This window comes from Choloepus didactylus, chromosome 20, assembly GCF_015220235.1.
Source record: "Choloepus didactylus isolate mChoDid1 chromosome 20, mChoDid1.pri, whole genome shotgun sequence".
In the NCBI taxonomy this organism is placed as follows: domain Eukaryota; kingdom Metazoa; phylum Chordata; class Mammalia; order Pilosa; family Megalonychidae; genus Choloepus; species Choloepus didactylus.
The window spans coordinates 8,098,583-8,121,003 of record NC_051326.1 but is presented as its reverse complement, the minus strand read 5'-3'; the positions used below and the strand labels follow the sequence as shown (position 1 = coordinate 8,121,003).

Genomic DNA, 22,421 nt, shown 5'->3' with positions numbered 1-22,421 from the left:
AGATAGGCATGGAGAGTCACGGAGGATTTGAACTGGTGGACTTGTGGGTAGATCTGGCAACTTATTTGACCCAAGAGGATCAAGAGAGGAAGGGGGACCCAGTATTCCATGCCTGAATGGCTGGGAGAATACTGGGGCCATTGGTAGGAATGGGAAATAATAGCTGTAATTTCTACAGAAGCTCATATGCAAACATGCTGAAAGAAACCCCAACATTTTATGCTGCTTCTAACCCCTGACCCTCAGCCGAAGGAGCTTGCCGTGCAGTGGGACCCGATCCCCTGCTGGAGCAGGCCGCAGGGAACGGCAGCCCGGAGCCAAGGCCCGGCACAGAGCGGCCTGTTGTTGGTCAGTGAAGCGAAACAGAGCCATTTCCCCGGCAGCACTCGGCTCCTGGAAAAAGCCGTGCCAGGCCATTTCTACAGTCTAATGTGCCTGTTCACTGTCCTGCCAAGGCAGGGCTGAGTATCAGAACTTGCCGTCGTCCATTTCCTCAAGTCTCTCCCACCATCGACTGTGAACCTGTGCACGGAAAGTGGAATTTATGGAAATAAGACAGTGAACAACACAAATGTCTCTGCCCTCCTGGAGCTTGCAATCTAGTGGGGTCACAGAGAAATTTTAAAATATATTAAGTAATTAAAATTAGGTAAGTTCCACAAAAAGAAACAAAACTGGATGCTGTCATAGATAGGAGGGCAGCAACAGCAGGAAAGAATCTAAGACAAGGTTTTTCAAACTGCTGATTTAGAAACATCAGTGAATCATGAAGTCTATTTAGATGTTCACAGTCAGATTAATAGAACTGAATGGAGATAGATAACAGAAAATAATAGAGTATATCTCATGTGGTAAGTGTAAATAATTGTTTCATGAAACTATCATTTCTGTTGTATATATGAATTCTGCACTTATGTATCAACTGCATCATAACATAAAATCTATTGCTACAGTGCATAGTGGTAAAAGTAAGTTTGAAATAAATGAATTGAAGATCTGCCCTCAGGGAAGGCTGCTCTGACAAAGACATCAAATACCGATGAGTTAGTTGTCAGGATATATTATTTTCATTGACTAGTGCAACTTAGTGCACATGCTTGTACCTGTAAAATAAGGCAATCAAGGAAAAATTAACAAACTTTTATTCATGGATGCGAAATTGCTTCATATTGCTCTTTTCAAATATTTAATTCTGTTAATTTGAATGGAAATTGATCTGAAGTTCTCAATGTTTATGAATAGTCATAAGTCATTAACAGACCTCTTCAGAACTTACTGGCAATAATAAAGATGTGCCACCTATGTTTCAAAAATATCCTCTGTTGTAGAGCAGCCAGCGCTGCCTGCCTTCAGCCTCGTCTCATTCTTAAGCAACTCTCACCTTTCTCAGAAGGTGGTATTAAAAACTGGCCTACACATTGGAACACAGTTTAGATTAAGTTCCCACATTTTCTGCTGATTCTCAAAGCATTAGTAGAATCACAATCACTATTATTTAGTACCAAGTTAGTCCCTGCAGCAATTCAAAAATGGAGGCAAATCATTTCACACATTTATTTTTGCATATTTACTTGGTTTTACTCAGTTGCAAAAAAAGCATACAGCAAATAAAAGACTTTCACTTTGGGCTTGAGATGTTTTTGAAAAGAAAAACTGCTTTCTGCTCCAAGCTTCTGGCCTTTCATTTTATTTACCAGATAGAAGCAGCCTTGGTGCCTCTTTCTGACATTTCCTCTGGTGTGTCCACAGAATCAACATCTTTTTTCAGCTTTTTCAGGAGTAACTCTTCCAGCCTCCTAGTCTAAAGTTGGAAACATATGTCTTCTTGCAATATAACATTCAAAGTCATCTATATAAATATTTAAAAATACTTAGAATAACCCTGGAAGCACATATAAGATATTGGTAACAACGTTGCAGGCACAGTGGGGCAAGGAAAGTAGGGAAAATTATCTTTCATTCTGTGCCTGTAGTAGATATTACAGGTCTGCTCTCAGCACCCATTCTGATCCATTTTTTTCCCCTGCCTTCCTCACTGTAGAGCTAAAAAGCCCAAAACTCAACCTTCCAAGACTCCTTGGCAGCCAGAGGTGGCCAAGTGCCACAGTTCTGGCCAGTGAGATGTCAGAAATCCCCCGGAGGATGTCTCACATTTTGCCCTGTGCCCTCATGAGTACAAACACTCGGAAGTAGAGCAGCCACAGGGACAAAATCTGCACACCAAGGGTGGCAGGGCAGGGGAGAACTGGCTCCTGGAGCACCTGAGCAGGTCCCGGACTACCTACCCCTGCAGTCCTTATTGCATGAGGAAAATAGTCATCCCTCCATGCTAAGCTCTTGCTTATAAGAAGTAACTCAAAGCTGAAAGTAATCCTATTTGTTACGTTTATTTTGCCTTTAAAATTTTGTGCCAAGTGCATGTATTACCTATTAAAAATATAAGAAAAAATTTTATGTTAATGCTAAATATATGATTGTCATTACTCTTTTTCAAATGTTTTTTATAGTTCAAGAAACTCCCATTTTGGCTTTTTCTGTGCCCAGGTCTTTAGATTATCAAAAATTATTCCAGTCTTTTTCTTGACAAAGTACTTTAAGATAATCCAGAGCAGTGGAGAAATGTGACTTTGGCAAAATTCTTATGAAAACACCTGAGAAAACAGCTACAAGAAAGACCAGTAGCCAATGAGTTAGTGGCGTTCCAGAACCCTGGGACAGCCTGGACCCCTCTGCTGGAAGAGCCACCTTTGTTTTATTCTACAATCTTCAGAGCTCGGATGTAAGACGGCTGCCCTAGGGTGTGAAATCCGGTGGGAGGAGTTATGGAGACACCAATTTACCAGACAAGTTTCATTTTCATTTTACTCAAGATGAAATCATCTGAGTGACTGGCAATTAATATGCCCTGATATTGACCAAGGAGGTAAGAGGTTCTTGATTTATTATGAGTTCTATGATAAAATACCTTCTATTAGTATTCAGGGAAAACTATAAAATTGGTGTATCTGTATTCTTTGTTGCAAGCAACAGAACCCACTCCATCTGAAATAAGCAGAAAGCGGATATAGGAAAATATTATCAGCCCCACGAAGTCCTAGTGTCATCCAAGGTCCTTCTAACTTGGTCAGTTCTCCCTGGGGGTTGAGAGACACTTTCCCCCATCCTCAGTGTCGCCCCCCCCCCCCAAGCACTGCCCCCCGCCCTGCTGGGCGAGTCATCAGGTTTGATGCGATGAGAAACTGCTTAGAGCCGCTGCTCCAAGGGGATGAGACTTTAAAGAATCTGCCTCCCAGAGGTACCCACATTTTATAGAGGTTCTGGAAGACGCATACACCTCTGAAGAACTAAAGGGGCAGTGGGACGTTGGCTGCCCTCCCAGGGCCCTAGGCTCAGTCTAAGTGAAGACACTGTGCTCCCCGTGGTGGGGACTGAGCGGGCAGGAGACGGAGGCTGCAGCCTATCCCGGGCCACTTTCCAGCGCAAGCCCAGGGCTTCCATTCGCCTGGATCGCAGCACCTGCCCCTCGCTGGGCTCCCAGGCCCCAATCAACCCCCTACCAAGTCTCCTAACTGCAGCCATGTAAACTTGGGAGGATGATTCCTGGATGAGAAGTAGTCAATGCTCCCCACAACCACAGAGAAAGGTACAGATTCCTTAGCACGACATCTGAGGCTCTCCGCAGTTGAGCCCTACCTTGGCTCCTGTCGTTGCCCACCTTACGCACCCACTCCATCTTCCAGCCACCTTGGACCCCTCATCAGTGCCTGGAAATGCCTCTTACCTGCCTGTCTCTCTAGTTGCAAAGCTGGTTTATTTCTTCTTTCATTCCTTTTTTTATTCAGCAAATGCTTATTAAGTCATTTTACGTGCCAGGTACTGTTCTAGGCACTGAGGATAACGAAGTAGACAAAAAGATCCCTGTTCTCAGGGAGTTTTCATGGGGAGGTGGCAAGGAGAGGCAAAGAGTTAGCAAGACAGTTAATTTATTAATAAAATAATTCCCCGGGGAAATGAATGCTATGGAGTGAAACGGTGTTGTTGGAGTTGGGACTGGATGATGCAGTGGAGCAGCCAGGGGGTGGCGGGGGAGGAGATGCAGTGGCCATACGGTGGGGACAATGACAGGGGCATGGCGGGCTGTGCTGCCACATGGTCAGGGAGGTCGGTGCAGGGGTCAGATCCACTGGGCCTCGAAGGCCATGGAAAGCAGTTTGGATTTTCTTGCAGGTGAAATTGGGAGGTTTGAGCAGAAAAGTGATTTAGGCTACCACTGTGGACAGCCAGTAGTGGCAGCAGGAAGAGCAGCTGTGCCCTGTTGAAAGGTGCGTTCATTGTCACGTTTAGGACCCCGCCAGAACGTCACCAGCTTTTAGAAGCCTTCCTGGTTTCCGCAGGCAGAGCTAGTCTCCCTTTTCTAAATTGGTCGTGCCCCCTTGCACAGGTTACACCATTTATGCATTATCCCTCCCAGGAGACTGGGAGTTCTTGAGGTTCTCCTGGGCAGCCTCCACCTCTTGAACGCTGTGGGGGTACAGCCTGCCCTGCCCGCCAACAGGTGGCTCTCTGGGGGACGCATGTTTGACTTTCTATTCCCGGGAATGTAAGTTTCAGTGTTTGTGGATGTTTGACGCTGGGATGAAAGCGTTTCTGTTCATGCTGCTAGATTCCGTGCATTTTTTTTTTTAACCCGAGAGCCCACAGCAAAACTTTGGTGACTCGGCTGGGACAAAGAATGTCGTGTGAGGAGCAGAAGTCACTCTGCTTGGGCTGAGCCGGGAGGCCACGCCGGCGCGGGAGGAGGACGGCAGACCCCGGGGGGTCGGGCCAGCGGCGGCCTCGGCGGGGACCCCTCCCGGGGCTTCACGGCCCAGCCGGGGCCCCCCAGCCCGACCACCCCGACGGGCCCGGCGGGCGGTGACCCGCGTCCTGGCCTGCGCGCCGCAGACATTCCGCGGCCGCCCCCTGCGCGCTCGGGGCGGGCTCGGCGGGGGCGTCGGGCGGGGGCCGGGCGGGGGCCGGGCGGGGCCCGGGGCCGCGGGAACCTTTAAATGCGCCGCCCCGGCGCGACCCCGGCTCCCGCGCTCCGGCCCCGCCGCCCCGCGCACCATGCCGCGCCCCGGCCCCGCGCGCCGCCCCCCGGGGCTCCTGCTGCTGCTGCTGCCGCTGCTGCTGCCGCCGCCCCCGGGCGCCCAGGGCTCCCCGGCCCGCGGCGCGCCCGCCAAGGCCCCCACAAGGGACCCCGCCACGGCCACCGGCGCGCCCCACTCGGGGGCCCGCGGCGCAGGTACAGCGGGGACCCCGGCCCGGGAGACGGAGCGCGGTGCGGGGCTGCGGGCGGGCACCTCGGGCCCCCGGGAGCGGCCCCGCCGGAGCCGGCCCGAGAAGGGAAGGCGGGTGCCCACGGCTAGAACTTGGGTCTCCCGACACCCAAGCGCCAGCGACGTCTCCCAGCGGTTTGGGCAGGGAGCAGGGGCAGCCGACCCCGGGGCTCCCCGAAGGAACCCCGCCTGCGGCTCTGCCTTTCGGCTCTTGAAATGCCTTCATCCTTACTGCCCAGATGGGCGTGAGCCTCCTCTCCTCCCCGCACGGGTGGATCTGGATCTGGGGCACATTTCAGACCCTCAGACCCGGGCAGGGGTGGGCGTGGGGGGTGAGACCAGGAAGGACGGCCGAGGACACCCGGTGCCCAGGCCCGTCTGGCCTCCAGCCCTGCTCTCCCGCTGCTGCCCGGACATTCCGCTGGCCTGACCGGGCCACACAATTCACCGGGGCCCGGCCGCCTGAGACGCTCAAGGCCCAGACACATTTCGGGTCTTTGGGGAGCAATTCCATTTCCCTTTTTGGTCCCTGTCTGGTTCCTGAGGCAAAACAAAGCTGGAGGGCAGCAGAGGGGGGAGATCATCTGACCCAACCCCTAGCAGCACATTTAGGGAAACTGAGGCTTAGTAAAACTCAGGGCTCCAGAATCCCAAGTCAGGGCTCTTTCCATTCCTCCCAGCTTCCATGCTCTTAGTATGGTTTATGTAGAATTTTATCTTCATCACCCAAATGTCCAGTGTCAGGCTGGCTGCGTAGATGCTGCACCAAAAGTTTTTTGGGTTAGCTGTCTCATCTGACCAGCAGTGTTGGATGCCTCAGGTTGCTGGGCATGGTCCATCCCCTCCTGCCCCAGAGAAGACAATGTCAAGAAGGAGCTCAAGGGTTTCCCGCACCAGTCCCAGAGGGCTGGATTTGAAATGGCGACAGCTTTGTTGGGGAGGCAGGTAGTGTCGGGGTTCACAAGGATTGAATCCAACTAGCAGCCAGCTGGGTACTCCGGGCCAGGACTGGGGGAAAGACTTTCTTCTAGAAGTTAGCCTTGCCTTTGGTCCTGACCCGCCTCCCTTGGGAACAGGACTGTTCCCCTTAACCCGCACTGGTCCCTCGTGGCCTGCCCCCCAACCCTGATGCTGAAAGAGAATCCTATAATAAGCACCACTTTCTCTCCTTTTCCAAATGCTCTCCTTTCAGCAACCAGAAATTGCTAAGCTTTGCTAATGGGCTTTTATTTCTACAGGACTATCTGAAATGGCAGTATGGTGAGTATGGAGACATTTCAGGAAATTTAGATTCTCTCTTTCTTTGCCCTGAGAATTAAATAGCTGCCATCTAGCAAATGGGAATGAGGTGCACAAATAATTCATGATGGTTAGGAAGATTCCAAACCAGGAAGGAACAAGATGCTTGCAGAATCGAGGCCTGCCCCCCTTTTAGTTGTCTATAGCTGCTGTAACTGATTACCAAGGATTTTGTAGCTTAAAATAACGCAGTTATTATTCTATAGTTCTGTAGGTGAGAAGTCTGACACAGGTCTCTCAGGTCTCACACAGGGGGCCTAGAATCAAGCTGTCTGCAGGGCCGAGCTTCTTTCTGGGAGCTCTAGGGGAGAATCTGTTCCCTTGCCCTTGCCAGGTGCTGGAGGCTCTTCCTCCAGCTTTAAAGTCTTGCTCACATCCCACCACTCAGACCTCTTCTCCCGCACCCTTGTTCCTCTGCAGAGGACCTTGTGATCACATCAGGCCCACTGGAGTCATCTGGCTCCATCTCCGCAGCTCAAGGTCTTTCACGTTTGTGCCCCAGTAAAGTCTCATTCGCCACTGGTTTCGGTTTGCTAAAGCTGCCGGAATGCAATATACCAGAGATGGACTGGCTTTGACAGTGGGGACTTATTAGCTTACAAATGTACAGTTCTAAGGTGAGAAAATGACCATGGCGACATCTGCAGGCCCTTTCTCTCCTGGGCTTTGTTGCTTCTGCTTCTGGCTTCCCCATCTGTGGCTTTTTCTCTAAATTTCTCTGGGTGTTTCTTTCTGGGTGCTTGTCTTAATTTCGTCTCTTAGCTTTTGTATGTGTTTTATCCTCATAAAGGACTCTGGTAAGAGGATTGAAACCCACCTTGAACAGGCTGGGACACATCTCAATCGAAACAACCTAATCAAAAGTTCCCACCCACAATAGGTCTGCACCCACAGGGATGGATTTAAAGAGCACAGCCTTTTCTGGGGAACATAACAGCTTCAAAACAGCTCACCATCTGAGGCAACATACACAAAGGCAACCGGGGATTAGGCCATGAACATCTTTGGGGGGCTGCTGTTGTGCCTACCACACCCCCTATAGCTTCCCATAGGGGATTCAGCATGAAAAACCAAGGAGAGAAGAGAGGACTCACATGCGTTTAGTTCTGAGAATGTAACCATGGTATTTATAAGGATGACATTTGAGGGTTAGTGAAAGCATTGTCAGTTCTAAGTAGGGCTCATATCATCAGGCATTTTTCCTTTTACCCCAATTATCTAGAAATATTGAGGTCCCTCGCCAGGAAGAATTTTCCACAGAGTTCTTCCTTGCTTCTGCTCCGTGGCAATTGCTGGGATGATGTGACATTCTGGAGTCATTAAAAAAATGGACTTTTAATCCCCCCCCCTTTTTTTTTCCAGTTTCTTCACATACAAGATGGATGGTTTAATAGGGGACTTTAAACACAGGTTTATGCACATACCATACAGTCCATCCATAGTGTACAATCTTTTTTTTTTCTTTAATTCCTTTTGACTTAACTAAAGTCAAAAGGAATTAAATCAAAATGACATATGCATATTTCTAGGTGTTGTCCCAACGTCGATACACAGGGTGTTTCCTAGGTACATGAGATAATGTTGATTTTTGTGGTGCGAACCGTGGCGTCCGAGAGGGAGACACCTGTGGGCAGTGGAAGGCCCCCCCAGACGGGGAGTCAGGAAACCTGGAGGCCGGTCCTTGCTCGGCTGCCTTCGAGCCACCACAGCTCCCCAAACCTCAGGTTTCTCCTCTGTAAAATGGGTTTAGAAAAAACCTCTGCACGCCCCACTTCACAAGGTTGTCTTATTGGAGCCATGTGATCCCTGATGTATTACTGGAAGGAAGAGGTAATTGATTTTCTTAATCGAATGCCTCCAGGCAGCAGGATAAAACCAGGAGAGGCAGTCTGAGCTTTGAAGAGGCATAATCCCTGATCCACACTAGGGCTTTTTCTGTCATAAACTTCTCAACCTAGGAATTTATTTTGAATCTAATTTTTTTCTCTATTCACTGAGGAAATTGCTTTCTAACATCAATTTCTAGTTCCCTAGAAGGAAGGGGCCTGCTTGATAGCTCACACCAGGGGTTTCGTTTCCACTTAGGGCTTGGTGTGTGTGCATGAGTGTGTATGTGAGTGTGTGTCTGTGTGTGTGTGTGTGTGTGTGTGTGTTGAGAGAGAAGGAGGAATGGCTTGAAAAAGTAGTGTGAGAGAATCACTGGCTTCTCTCTTAGCCAGTCCTGGCTTTTGGACTTGGTTTTGGTGGCTAGGAGAAGGGGTTTGCAGAACAGGGTTGGGGCAAACAGGGTAAGAAAGAATAGATGGAAACTAAAATTTATTGCATACTGCAGTATGCCAGGTAATTTTGTGTAGGAAAGATGGGAAAACCTCGAGGGTAGGGAATCTGGCTTATTTGCCTTTGCAGCCCTGGGGCTTAATAAAAAATATTTTTTATTAACAAAAAATATTTGGGGTGTGAGTAAATGAAAGAGAGGTGACCAAGAGAGTTTGTTGGGTGCTTGTAGGATCACCAACAGGTCACAATCTGCTTCTTAAAATAAGATGTGCTCACAAAGATTAAGGTGTCATCCCACTTTCCCAAGAACCTAGCTCAGAACTCTTTGGGCCCTGGAGTTCACTCACCATGAATGAATGTCAGGATGGTTGGAGGATTTAGGGCTCCTCTGGAGCTGTTTTCATCCCCTTGGCAGTAGATAAAGGAAGGAAACCACCGGAAGAGCGCAGGGTGCCCCACCTCAAACCCTGCCAGGTTCTGAGGGTCCTGAGAAGATCTGGGCAGTGGGGCTGTCCTGAGAACCCAGAACTTTCACACTATTCGGGGACACCTGGCCGCATTGCTTTGGGCAGCCCCAGTGCCCGAGAGCGATCTGTATTACATCCATTCTCGGGAGTCAAGAGGAACACTGAGGGCAGAGAGATGAGGTTCTAAGTGAAATGTCAGGGTTCAGCCATTCCATAGATGAAGGACTTTGGGGGAATTTCACTCCTCTATTTGGGTCCTCGCTAAGGAATTCTGAAGGCCTTGCTGCTTTCAATCCCCAAGGGAAGGACGGGCTTGGGGAAGGTAGCAGGAAGTGATGCTATTGGGGTTAGGGGATGCTGCCTTGCCTGGCGTCCCTGCATCCCAGGGCTCCCTGGGAGTGAGGATTGTCCCATTGCTGGTCGTGATCTGATCACTGCTTCATCTTTTTCTGCCCCTCTCCACCCCTTTATTTGCAGGTGTTTGCAAGAGCAGGCCCTTGGACTTGGTGTTTATCATCGACAGCTCCCGCAGTGTGCGGCCACCGGAGTTCACCAAGGTGAAAACCTTTGTCTCCCGGATCATCGACACCCTGGACATCGGGGAGGCAGACACGCGGGTGGCGGTGGTGAACTACGCCAGCACTGTGAAGATCGAGTTCAATCTCCAGACCTACTCGGACAAGCAGGCCCTGAAACAGGCCGTGGCCCGAGTCACTCCCCTGTCAACAGGCACCATGTCGGGCCTGGCCATCCAGACCGCCATGGACGAAGCCTTCTCCGCCGAGGCAGGAGCGCGGGGCTCCACCTCCAGCATCCCGAAAGTGGCCATCATCGTGACAGACGGGAGGCCCCAGGACCAGGTGACTGAGGTGGCGGCCCAGGCTCGGGCGTCCGGAATTGAGCTCTTTGCCGTGGGAGTGGACAGGGCTGACATGGAGTCCCTCAAGCTGATGGCCAGCGAACCCCTGGATGATCACGTCTTCTACGTGGAGACCTACGGGGTCATTGAGAAACTGTCCTCTCGGTTCCAGCAAACTTTCTGTGGTGAGTCTGTGCTTCCAACTGGAAAGGACGTTACAGTCAGACATTGCATACCCCTAGAAAAAGGGATCTATTCTGTTTTTTTTAAAAATTTTTGGTGGAAATTTTATGGGAAACTTAAATATAAGCAATACTTTCTTGGTGCTTTATACCAACTTAAACATGCTTTGTTGGTTTAGGAATATAGAACTGCATTATATATAACTGGGTTTGCTCATAAAATCTTCATGTTTGCATTAGAGAGGTGAAGGTCTGAAAATATCCCCGATAAATGATCCTGCTGTTCCCTGACAGAGTCAGAAACAAACAAACAAACTCGAGACACCTCTTCTGCCCCTGCCCCACCGCTACATTTTTTCCCCAGATTTTTGCACAGTGTTACTGTCTCTAGATTGAACAGAACTCGGCTTGTTCTCCTGCACAAGGCAGGGCCTGGTGTCTGTCCTGGCAGGGTCTGTGGGCCCATGATCCAGGGTCACTGCTGCTCAGCTGTCCACGGAATGAAGGCTCTGGCACTCAGACTCGCCTCCTTCTTTCTGCTCCGTGTGCATGGACAGGGCTCAGAGCCAGAAAGATAAGGGCTTCAGCCCACTGGAGAGATGGCAAACCGATTGTTTTATTCCCTTACTCTCTCCTTCTATTCTTTTTTTTCCCTTTCAGGTGGAGTTTGAGTGTGAACATGCTAATCTAATTAGAATTTTTAGCAGAAATTAGCCAAATCCATGAGTACTAATCCTTTCAAGGTTGGGGCTTATTTTCAGTCAACAGTCAGAAGGATGAATTAATGGGAATCAAACTTTATCTTTTACTGTCTGGAGAAATATTTTCAAAGAGTTCTTTGGAATTATTCAAGCAGGAGTGGACAAATTTCTAGTTCAGGTGAATTTTAAATCTAGAAGCCTTTTTGCTGCGTAATTTATTCCATGTCTACTTATTCAACGTGCATGCACTCATCACTGATGATGCAAATGTAAAGGTAGCTGCTTGCTACCATCAGGTGACAATCTGGGGATGGGGGCAGTGACACAGACGAGGGAGCCAGTGATGACAATGGTAAATTTCAAGGCAACTTTCTGTCTAAATTAATTTGAAGCCCAGCAATCTTGGGCTTGTCAGGAAACGGGACGTGGATTCTTGGTCTGTGGCAAAGCTTGGCCTCGTCTCAGCCAGCCCTGGCCTGTCCCCTCTTCTCTCCCGTCCCAGCTCACTGGGTCTTCACAAGCCTTCTTTGGCTTTGGCGGCATCTCCTTGGCAGCTGTTGGTTGGCTTACTGTCTCCCAGGAAAACCCCCTTTGCATGTGGCTGATGGGTGAGAACTTTTCCATCAAGACGCCATTGTGTGGTGAAGTTGGGTCTCAGAGCAGCTGGGGTAGGGCCTGCAGCCCATGAGGTAACGAATGGTGAGTTGCAATCTTTTCCTTCTGGAACAAAAGGCCTGCTTGTTCTGGGGGAAAACGTCGCCTCTGTGGAAAACAGACTGAGGTGCAGCTTGCTGTAGTCAATGGGTTGGAAAGATCGTTCCATGAAAAGGCCCTTCTTGGGAAAATGTTAGCCTTGTCCGGTTGCCAAGGACAGTGGAGGCTGGATTACCTCCACAGAAGTGCCAACCTCCTCCAAAAGGCCTCCTTGGTTTCTCAGAAATGACTAAATTCATTGATTCATCTTTCAAGGCATGCTGTTAGGGAAATAAAAAAATCCAAGGAGATATAAATGGCTCCTGGAGCAAAAAGATGGAGATGCATTTTAGCTAATGTAATTTCATTTATTTTCTCTTCTTTTCTTTTGACCACTGAGTTCATTCTCCTTGCAGATAGTAGAGGTCCAGTAGTTGTCTATGTCTGTATTCAAACCCAGGAACCCATGCTGCGTAGTCCTAAGGCAGTTACGACTTTTATGTTCAAATATGTATCACTGCCCAAGTGCCAGGAGTGCCAGGCCCTGAGGAATCCGCAAAGGACTACAGGACGCTTGGAAACCAGATTTTGGCTGCAGTGGGATGCCTAGCCCAGAGAACTTCAGAAAGCACATCACTGTTCTCCCTATTTCTGGTAGCTAGAGAACAAAAATCTTCTCTATGGGCAGTGGGTAAGCTGAATAAAGCATTGAGTTGCCTGATCCATCTAAGTGTTTGGCTTCAGCTTCAAATTCAAAGTTCCCTTTCTCCTTTGAGAATTTCTACAACAAATCTGAAGTTTCAAATTAGTAGTCTTTCTGGCTTAGAGGGGTATTCCTAGTAAGCCAGGGGCAGGAAACAAAGTCAGTTTTTATAGTGAACCAAAGATAGAACCAGAAATGAGCCTGGAAGGCAATGTCTTTTTGACATGGGGTAGAGTATCTGAAATGCTTCTTGTGTGTCCGTACTGATGATTCCAAACTTCCTTTGCACAGGTCTGGACGCGTGTGTGCTTGGCATGCACCAGTGCCAGCACGTGTGTGTCAGCGATGGGGAAGGCAAGCACCACTGCGAGTGTAGCCAAGGCTATACCTTGAATGCCGATAAGAAAACGTGTTCAGGTGAGGCCTGCCTGTGGGGCAGCTGAGTAGAAGTTATTGGGGGAACATACCCTCTAGATTTTTGATGCTTCTTGCATGTCTATACTGACTATTCTAAACTTCCTTTGCACAGCTCTGGATGTGTGTGTGCTTGGCACACACCAGTGCCAGCACGTGTGTGTCAGCGATGGGGAAGGCAAGCACCACTGCGAGTGTAGACAAGGCTATACCTTGAATGCCGATAAGAAAACGTGTTCAGGTGAGGCCTGCCTGTGGGGCAGCTGAGCAGAAGTTATTGGGGGACATACCCTCCAGATTTTTGACGCTTCTTGCATGTCCATACTGATTACTCTAAACTTCCTTTGCACAGCTCTGGACGCGTGTGTGCTTGGCATGCACCAGTGCCAGCACGTGTGTGTCAGCGATGGGGAAGGCAAGCACCACTGCGAGTGTAGACAAGGCTATACCTTGAATGCCGATAAGAAAACGTGCTCAGGTGAGGCCTGCCTCAAAGGCTGCATGGAAGTTATTGGGGATTCATACCCTCCAGGTTTTCAACTGATCTTCTGCTCCCACTCTCCAACCCCTTTTCACCTACCTGCCTTTTGGCTGGCTCACTGCCGTTCATCAACAATTGGCTTAGAAAAGGAACATAGGGAGAAAAGTGAGCTAAGCCACAGATCTGCCGATTATGCTATTTATTACTAGTCTTAAGAAAGAGAGTTAGTAGGAGAAAGGGCTGGTAGAGCAGGGGGCCAAGACTCTTGGTCCTTTTGAAGATTTGGGATTTTCCCTGGATTTTGTATAATTAAATAAAGCTATCCTTCCTCACTGTGGCCAAAGAGGCTCACGGAATCCAGAAGTAGAAGAAGCTTTCGAGAGGCCCGCACTCATCTGGTGTCTGAATATCCACAGTTAGTGAAGAAAGGGAACTAGGTCTGTTTTTCAAATCTTATAAAACATTTTTTGAGAGGAAGAGAACTTAGCAATAGTTTAATCCATCCACCTCATTTTATGGATAATGAAGTGAAGACCCAGAGAGAGGAAAAGACTTGCCCGTGTCGCTGCTAGGGACAGAGCCAAGACTGGAATGTCAGTTCCCGATGCCTCGTCCACTTCCCTTCCTTGTGTGCCAACCTGCCCCACATTTCATTAGCTGTGTGTGTGTGTGTGTGTGTGAGTGTGTATAAGCCAGTAATTATTTATTTATCATTTGCTTTCCATGTGTTCCCATTCGTCCTGATCGTCTTTTCATAGCTCTCGATAAGTGTGCTCTTAACACCCATGGATGTGAACACATTTGTGTGAATGACAGAAATGGCTCTTATCACTGTGAGTGCTACGAAGGTTATACCTTGAATGAAGACAGGAAAACCTGTTCAGGTAAGTGGGGGAGAGGTCTTTACTATCGCTACCTGTCTACTTACCTGTCTACCAGTCTACCTGCCTATCTCTCCACTGTTGCAAAGGCAGGTCACATTGACTCTTTCCCTCTCTTGCCACTCTTGGGTTTTTCCCATTTCTAAGTCTTATTATAAAAGTTAGAAATGGTAACATATTTGTCCCATGCCCACATGGGTAAATGCATTGTTCGGTTTCTTCCATGTACCCAGCCCCAACAGTCCTTTCCAAAAGCTAAGGACAATTTAATAAGTTAAAACCAAATAACACCCTGCAAGATACTTATTACTTATGAAGGGAAAACAGTTATGCTCTAGGGGAGAAGCCTGGCAGACCCCACCTGAACCAAGGGGTCAGCGTGTCACCAGCACCAGCAAGGGGGTGTCTGTGAACATCACTTCTCTCCGGGCTCGATGTGCTGAGGACACGAGATCACTTCTTTCTTGCTGAAAGTTCCCAACCTGAGCTGGATCATGAAGAAACATCAGACAGACCCAAACTGAGAGACGTTCTACTGAATGATTTTCCGGTACTTTTCATGAGTGTCAAAGTCATGAAAGACAGAGAAGGACTGAGGAGCTGTCTTAGATGAAGGATGCTGGCGAGCCATGTTGGCTTCTTGCAGTCTGGGAGCCTGAACAGGCTCTGGGGCCAGGAAAAACACATTAGTGGAGCAATTGGCAATGTGTGAATAAGGTCTGTAGGTTGGTGAATCGTATTACATCAATGTTAACTTACTGGTTTTAAGAATTACACTATTTATGACATATACATACATATATGTTTTACTACGTATGTTAAAATTTGGGGAAGCTGAATGGGTATACTTTTTTTTTTGCAGCTTTTTCATAAGTCTGAAATTATTTTCAAAATGAAAGCTTAAAGATAAAAACATAGTTTTAAAAATATCACATTGTACAGAGGAAGATGAGCTGAGTGAAAATTTAGATCTTGGGCTCTGAGCCTGTTGCTCTCCTTTGGGTTCAGTTTCCTTCTTTATAATAGGAGAGGGTTGAACTGCAGTTTCTTCATATCCTAATTCTATGTTTCTCTGAATTTAGTTTAGCCACACAACTGTTGATATTCCTCTGATTTAGTGTAAACACAAAAAACTTAAAAAGAATCCTTCAGAAAACACTTAAGAGATATTTAGACCATAAAGACTCAACGTTGATCATTTTGAAAAGGAGTGGAGAAAGCAGCATTGTCATTATTGCCTGTGTAGAATTTTCTTCAACGCAGCCAATTTTCTTGAACGAGGCCGTCTCCTCTCTCCCCTTCTTCTGAGGCCCCCGGCCCTGTCGGTGAAGGGCCTCCTGGCTCCAGTGTGACCGCACCTCCCCTAATGCCATCTGTAGTGGCCCTGCTTCCAAATCAGGTCACACTCTGGGGTGTCTGAGGTTAGGATTTCAGAGTATTTGGAGGGTGGGGAGGGCCCAGCTCCATCTCTAACAGTGGGGGGTCAAAGCCTTTCCCACGTGTTCTTTCTTTTCTCCTGGATGTTGACAGCTCAGGATAAATGTGCTGCTGGCACCCACGGGTGCCAGCACATCTGTGTGAGGGACGGAGCCGGGTCGTATCACTGCGAGTGCTTCGAGGGCTACTCTCTGAACGAGGACAAGAAAACGTGCTCGGGTGAGTTCCCCTCCGCCCTGGGCTCTTTCCCTCGCAGCGAAGTCGTCTCCTGAGTCACCAAACCAGGGCTTCTCAAAGCAGCTTACAGAGTCGGGTTCAGGACTCAGCCCCAGGCTCTCACGGCAGGGGATTGACTTTCCACAGAGCTCTCTTCAGAGAATTGCTGGGAAATGGGTCAAGAGTGAGGGACATGAGAAAAGCAGATTGAATGTCAAGTTCTCTCCAGGAACTTTTTATAGCTCGTTTAAAGCAAATAGGAAACTTTAAAGGCGGTCAGTTGGACGGTGACTTTGATGTGATAGGTCGAACTGATCTTTTTCCAGTTAAAACTCAGCCCAGAACTTTTCTGTAGCATTAATCTTAACCCTGGACCGTTTTTGGTAAAGGGGACTTTGTAAGTGACACAGATCTTCCAGGACGTGATCACTCTTCGGTGAGCCTGAGCTTTACGAGGGGCTTGGCCCTGCCCGTCAAGTGCTGCTGATCCTCATTAATTTAATTTAAACTGGCACAACAGAGTATCTTTATAATGTAAAAACCCTCCCGACAGAAATTCCTGCCTCTCAAGGTGGTGCTTAGTTTTGGCATATTTAGATTTTATGTATATTTTCCTCTCCCTCGAGGAGATATGTGCTCTTTTCATGACGAATAAAGGGAAATGGCATATCACCGATTCCTGTTTTAAAAAATGAAGCCGATCAAAGCGTCGTGAGCACCCATTTTTCCCCGGGACTGTGGTCGGCACTGTGGGGATATAAAGAAGCACAAGCTTCTGCCTCGGAGCAGCGGGAAGCCTGGGTGAAGAGAGAGCCACTGTCTGGAGAGAGCAGAGGCTGAGCAGGCAGCGAGAGGCCTGGCGGGATCTTGGGGCTGGGGAGGGGCTCATGATGGTTTGTCCAGGGACATGGCACCATGGGACCCCATCAGGCAGGGTGGGGGACCCCGACCCGCTGCCCTTTAGGCTGCCAGGAATGCTGAAGACCTGGGAAAACGAATGTTTTACACTTAAACAGATCTTGTGGAATAAAATGAATCATTTTATAAAAAAAAGAAAATATCAAAGACAATTTTCATGTAAGGTGGACAGCTCCAGGCCAGACTCCCACATACGAAATGATAGTTTACAATCTTCACCTCCTATCGTGGACCACGTGTGGTCTGGGGCCTTCTAGACACAGTGACTCACTTAATCCTCATAGCGACTTTATAAGGAAACTGAGGCACAGATGTTAAGTAGCTCCACGGTTACTCCATTAGGAAGGAGCAGAGCCAGGGGTTGAACCCAGCAAGCTACACTGCCTCCTTGTATAAAGTACAGGATAAAAGAGAGAGAAGAGAAAGACGAGCTGGTGGGAAAGCTGGTGTGTACGTAAAGTAATGATGAATATTTTCCAAAGGAGGGTCACCTGAAACATGGCCTGGTGCCTGCAGCGGCTGCTTTCCCCTTGGGAATTCAATGTGCAGCCCCAGGTACGGACCAGGAGATACGGGCATGTCCAGTTATCTCTCGAGTGAGTGAGCTGGGATAAGTTTTAAAAAAGAAAGATTCTTCTCTTAGGCATTTTGCTAGAAATATCTGAATTGCAGTGATGAGGGGAATGGTGTTGTCAAGGTTGGAAAAGCGATTTATGGCTACGTTATATAGGGTCTTGCCTTTCGGGCAAAGCTATTCCATAGGCATTCGGGAGCCACGGAAGGTTGGAATAACACCGGAGCGTGGGATAACAGTTCAGAGACGAGTGGGAGGAGAACAAATGCAGTGGCTTTGCTCCTGCAGTGGCAGAGGCGGGCAGGGCCGTTGCCCAGGAAGCCCTTCTGGGTTTATCAAGGAAGATGGCTGTTTCCTGTGGTCCTGGGTCAGTGTGAACACAGGGCTAGGGCAGTGCATTTGTCTGCTCTCCACCAAATTTGGGCAAAGTGTTTTCATCCCTGAAGTGTGTGTAGGTGGGATAGATAACGAGTACTTCAACATCCAATCATATGCTGCTGATTATTATTATTATTATTTTTCTAACTGTGCTGCCCTAGGTCAGTGTTTTCTGTCCCACTTTGTGAACTCTTAGGAGAGCCCTTGATCAATGTGTAGTGCTTTTTGTGCAGCTCCAAACTCAGTTCCATATTCAATTAGGTCCCTAATAAATTATGTTTGATGATGACGATGATGATGATGGTCCACAGGTAGCTGAGGTGTTGGGCATCAGGAAAGGCTGGTGGTAAGTTCTGGAACGTAATCAAGAGTCAGTGCAGCCCCAGTGCTGTTGGTATAAACAAAGAGAAGGTATTTAAAAGACATCTAAAGATGTCTGCAAGAAATAAAAAGGAAAGGGGGGTATGCAATGAAAGGTGAGGGTAAAGGGATGTGGAAAGGAAAATAGGAGAAAGGAAAGTAGGCTTTTTCCTTCTGAAACACTGATAACAAGAGGGTTTGTTCTCAGCGTGTGTTGGGCCAAACTGAGGCTTTCCCCATCCCACCACCACCCGCCCTCCACCCTGAAGTTTGAGTTTTGCTGTCTATTTCAATTTGTTGATATTTTCTTTCCGGCACTACTCGCGGTCAGTCCGTAACAAGTGTGTCCTGGGCACCCACGGCTGCCAGCACGTGTGTGTGACTGACGGGGCAACGTCCTACCACTGCGGCTGCTTCCCGGGCTACACCTTGAATGAAGACAACAAGACGTGCTCAGGTAAGGCTGCCCCTGGAGGCCTCCTTTGCTGGTAGGACGATGCTCTAGGAGTAAGCCGTCTTCTCCTGAGGCTTTCTGCTTGTCAGAATCCTCCAGGGGCTCCCAGCTGTCTGCAGAATAAAACGGTTTCTCTCCTCGGTCAGACATTCCGCCCTCCACAGTCTGATTCCAGCATGTCTTTTAAGACTGCTTTTGCATCGTGCTTGTCCCCAGATGCACTGCTTCCTCCCAGATCCCATGGTCCAGCCACAGTGGACTGTTTGATATTCCAGGAACATGCCCTGCACTTTCTCTCCTCCCTCCTTTGCTTCCACTTCCTTCACTCTTTTTGCTTGTCAAAATTCAAGAATTAAATTCTTGCCGAAATTCGGTATTGTTGCATTAATTTTTTTGCCAATCTAGAAGACCTAAAGAAGCATTTCACCATGGTCTTAATTTTTCCATTTCCTGTTTACTAATGAGGTGATGGATCTATTTGTATGTTTATTGGTTGTTTGTGTTTCTTATTTTGGAAATGCTCTTTATGCCCTTTCCCTATTTTTCTTTTGGGTTATTTGTTTTTTTCTTATCAATTCATAGGAACTCTTCACATTTCTGGATACAGATTCCGTGTTGATTTTATCTGTTGCAGATACCTTCCTAGATTGTGGTTTATCTTTTCACTTTTTAAAGGATATCTTGTCAACAGTGTTAGTTATATTTTAATTCTTAGCTTAGGAAACAGATTTATTAGTGTGTATATTTATTATGCTTCATAACTTACTTGGTGCTATATAAATTACTTTATTTGAACATGATATTACAAAATAATGTTTGCTTTGCTTTTTAATTTCCAGTGCTAGCTCAATTTTTACCTCCTCTGCCAGAGTCCCTTTATTGGACTTTGTCCTCACTTTTAGCACAGGACACCTTGTGTTGTAGCTTCTTGTGTGTGTTCCTTCAGTCACTCCTTCATCCATTCAATAAATATTATAGCATTATATTCTAAGCACAAGATATACAGTCATGAACAAAATGAATATGGTTTTCATAACAGTATGGGGGAAAAGACAAGTAAAAAACCTATTTACAGACTTAAAAAGCAAAAAGGAAAAGAAGAGGGTGCTGGGAGAATGGGGGTGAAGGAGCCCACTTCAGGTCAGGACATCCTCTATGAGGAAGGGACATTGGAGAACTGAAGGATACAGTGTTTAGGTTGAGATTGGGGTGCTGGGGAAAGGAGAGACAGCAGTGCAAAGTGCTGCACAGTGGCTTAAATGGTGAGAGGAAGTGAAAAGCAAGTCAGTGTAGGGGACGCGTGAGGAGCCAGGGAAAGTGTGGCCCACGATAGTTTGGAGAACTAGGCAGGGCCCAAATCATGGGTCAAGAGGAAGGAGTTTATTATTTCTTCTCAGTGCAGTGGGAAGCTATTGAAAGGTTTAAAGCAGCGGAGCAACGTGATTTTTTAAAAAATTGAGGTGAAATTCACATAACAAAATTTGCCATTTTAATGTGAACAGTCAGTGCATTTAGTATGTTCACAGTTTTGTGCAACCCCGTGCCCATTAAGCAGTTGCTCCCATTCTCCCTTCCTCTGACCCTGGCAACCACCAATCTGTGGTTTCCCTGTTCTGGATATTTCATATCAACGAATCACACAGTATGTGGCCTTTGTGTCTGGCTTTTTTCACTTAGCATGATGTATTCAAGGTTCATCCATGTTGTAGCATGTTTCAGAACTTCCTTCCTTTTTACTGCTGAACAGTATTCCATTGTGTGCCCATGCTACATTTTGCTTATTCATTCATTCATTAATGGATATTGGGCTGTTTCCACCTTTTGGCTTTTATGAATAGTGCTATGAATATGTGTGTGCAAGTATTTGTTTGGGTACCAGTTTTCTATTCTTTTGGGTATGTACCTAGAAGGGGAATTGGGGGGTTATATGGGCATTCTATGTTCAACTTTTTGAGGAACTGCCAAACTTTCCCGCAGTGGCTGCACCATCTGAGTCCCACAGTGGGGTATGGGTGGGAATGCACAGGGTTCCAGCTTCTCCACATCCTCGCCAACACCTATTTTCTGTTTTTAAAAGAATTACTATTATAGCCACGGTAGTGGGCATGAAGGGATTATTTATACATTTAAAAGTCCCTCTAGCTGCTACGTGATAAGTAGATTGGAGAAGATGAAGAACTGAAGTGGGGGACCAATTAGGAGGCCACTGACGGGGAACAGGCTTGCTTGGATTAGGAGGATGTCGGTGGTGATAGAAATAAATTCAAGATATATTTTGGAGGTAGAACAAACAGGACTTGGTGATAGATTGGAAGTGAGGGATGGGGCAGGGAGGAATAAGATTTTTTGACTTGAGAAAATGTGAGGGTTGGGACACTTTTACTGAGATGGGGAAGGCTGAGTGTGGAGCAGATTTGGGGGAGAAGAGTCAAGAGGTGAGCTTTGGACGTGGGTTTTCCTGCTCCAGCAGATTGTAAACCCCAGCCCCAGAGGGCAGTGGTCTTGTCTATACTGCCAGCACCGGCCAGAGCAGCTGACCTATCCTAGGTACTCAGTAGATATTTCTTCATTTGAATAAAAGTATGGATCAGTTTCTTGGGGAGGTTGAGGATAACAAGGAGCAGCTTACTTTGAGAATTTGAGAAAGTCAGGGTACTATTACCCTACCTAAGTGGTTTATCATCAGAAAAATCAGTACCAGGCATTTGTTTCTCCTAGAAGGTGAGAAATCCAGCATGGTTAATAATTGTTAGGCTGTCAACTGATTTTATTTGTTTAGCCATTCACTTATTTATTGGTTCAGCAAATATTCTTGGAGTTACTGTTATTTTTCTAGTCCTCTATGACCCATGGAAGGAATGGAGACAAATACCCCCGGGGGAAAATTATTATTATTGTAAGGAAGCATAAAATAAATGCTATCTTAGTGGCAGATGTTAAGGGCTGTGGATGTTCAGGAAAAAAGAGGACCTCATTAAGAGCCTGACAAATTGAGTAAGGAGAGAATCATCACTTCTAGATGTGTGGTGTAAGTCTGTATTTACATCTAGCATTATATTGAGATGTAGTTTACATACCACGAAATTCACCCTTTTAAAGTGTACAGTTTAGTGGTTTTAGTATATTCAGAGTTGTGCAACCATTTTCACTATCTAATTTTAGAACATTTTCATTAACCCCAAAAGAAAGAAACTCATGCCCATTAATAGTCACTCCTTCTTCTCCCTCCTCCCAGTCCCTGGCAACCACTTTCTTTCTCTCTGGATTTGTATATTCATGTCTTGTTAAATTTGGGGACTTTCCAGCCATTATTTCTTTGAATATTCTCTCTGCCTCTTTCTCTCTTTCTTCTTCTGGACTCCCACAGAATGTATGTTGGTTTATGTGATGGCATCCCATGGGTTCCTCAGGCTCCGTTCACTTTTCTTCATTCTTTCCTCTTTCTGCTCCTCAGACTGATTTCAGTTGTCTTGTCTTCAAGTTCTCTGATTCTTTCTTCTGCTAGCTTGAATCTTCTGTTGAAGCCCTCTAGGGGATTTTAAATTTCTCTTTCTGTGTTCTTTAGCTCTGTTTGGTTCCTTTTCCTATTTTTCCATCTGTTTCTTGATATTCTCTTTGTGTTTATCTATCATTTGCCTAATTTCTTTTAGTTCTTTGTACATGTTTTCCTTTAGCTCTTTGAGCATTTTTAAGACCATTCTTTTTTTTTTTTTTTTAATCTTCATTTTATTGAGATATATTCACATACCACGCAGTCATACAAAACAAATCGTACTTTCGATTGTTTACAGTACCATTACATAGTGGTA

General features: G+C 46.9%; 1 protein-coding gene across 1 annotated transcript in view; it reads left to right on the top strand.

The window, feature by feature from the left end:
• The first annotated feature begins 5,106 nt into the window (after positions 1–5,106).
• MATN3 (matrilin 3) overlaps positions 5,107–22,421 on the top strand; it is a 30,397-nt gene continuing 13,082 nt past the window's right edge. Inside the window, exons 1-8 of the mRNA XM_037812929.1 lie at positions 5,107–5,284; positions 9,839–10,405; positions 12,791–12,916; positions 13,029–13,154; positions 13,266–13,391; positions 14,153–14,278; positions 15,806–15,931; positions 18,490–18,615. Of these exons, the coding sequence (XP_037668857.1) occupies positions 5,107–5,284; positions 9,839–10,405; positions 12,791–12,916; positions 13,029–13,154; positions 13,266–13,391; positions 14,153–14,278; positions 15,806–15,931; positions 18,490–18,615 (1,501 nt within the window). The remainder of the gene's footprint in view (positions 5,285–9,838; positions 10,406–12,790; positions 12,917–13,028; positions 13,155–13,265; positions 13,392–14,152; positions 14,279–15,805; positions 15,932–18,489; positions 18,616–22,421) is intronic.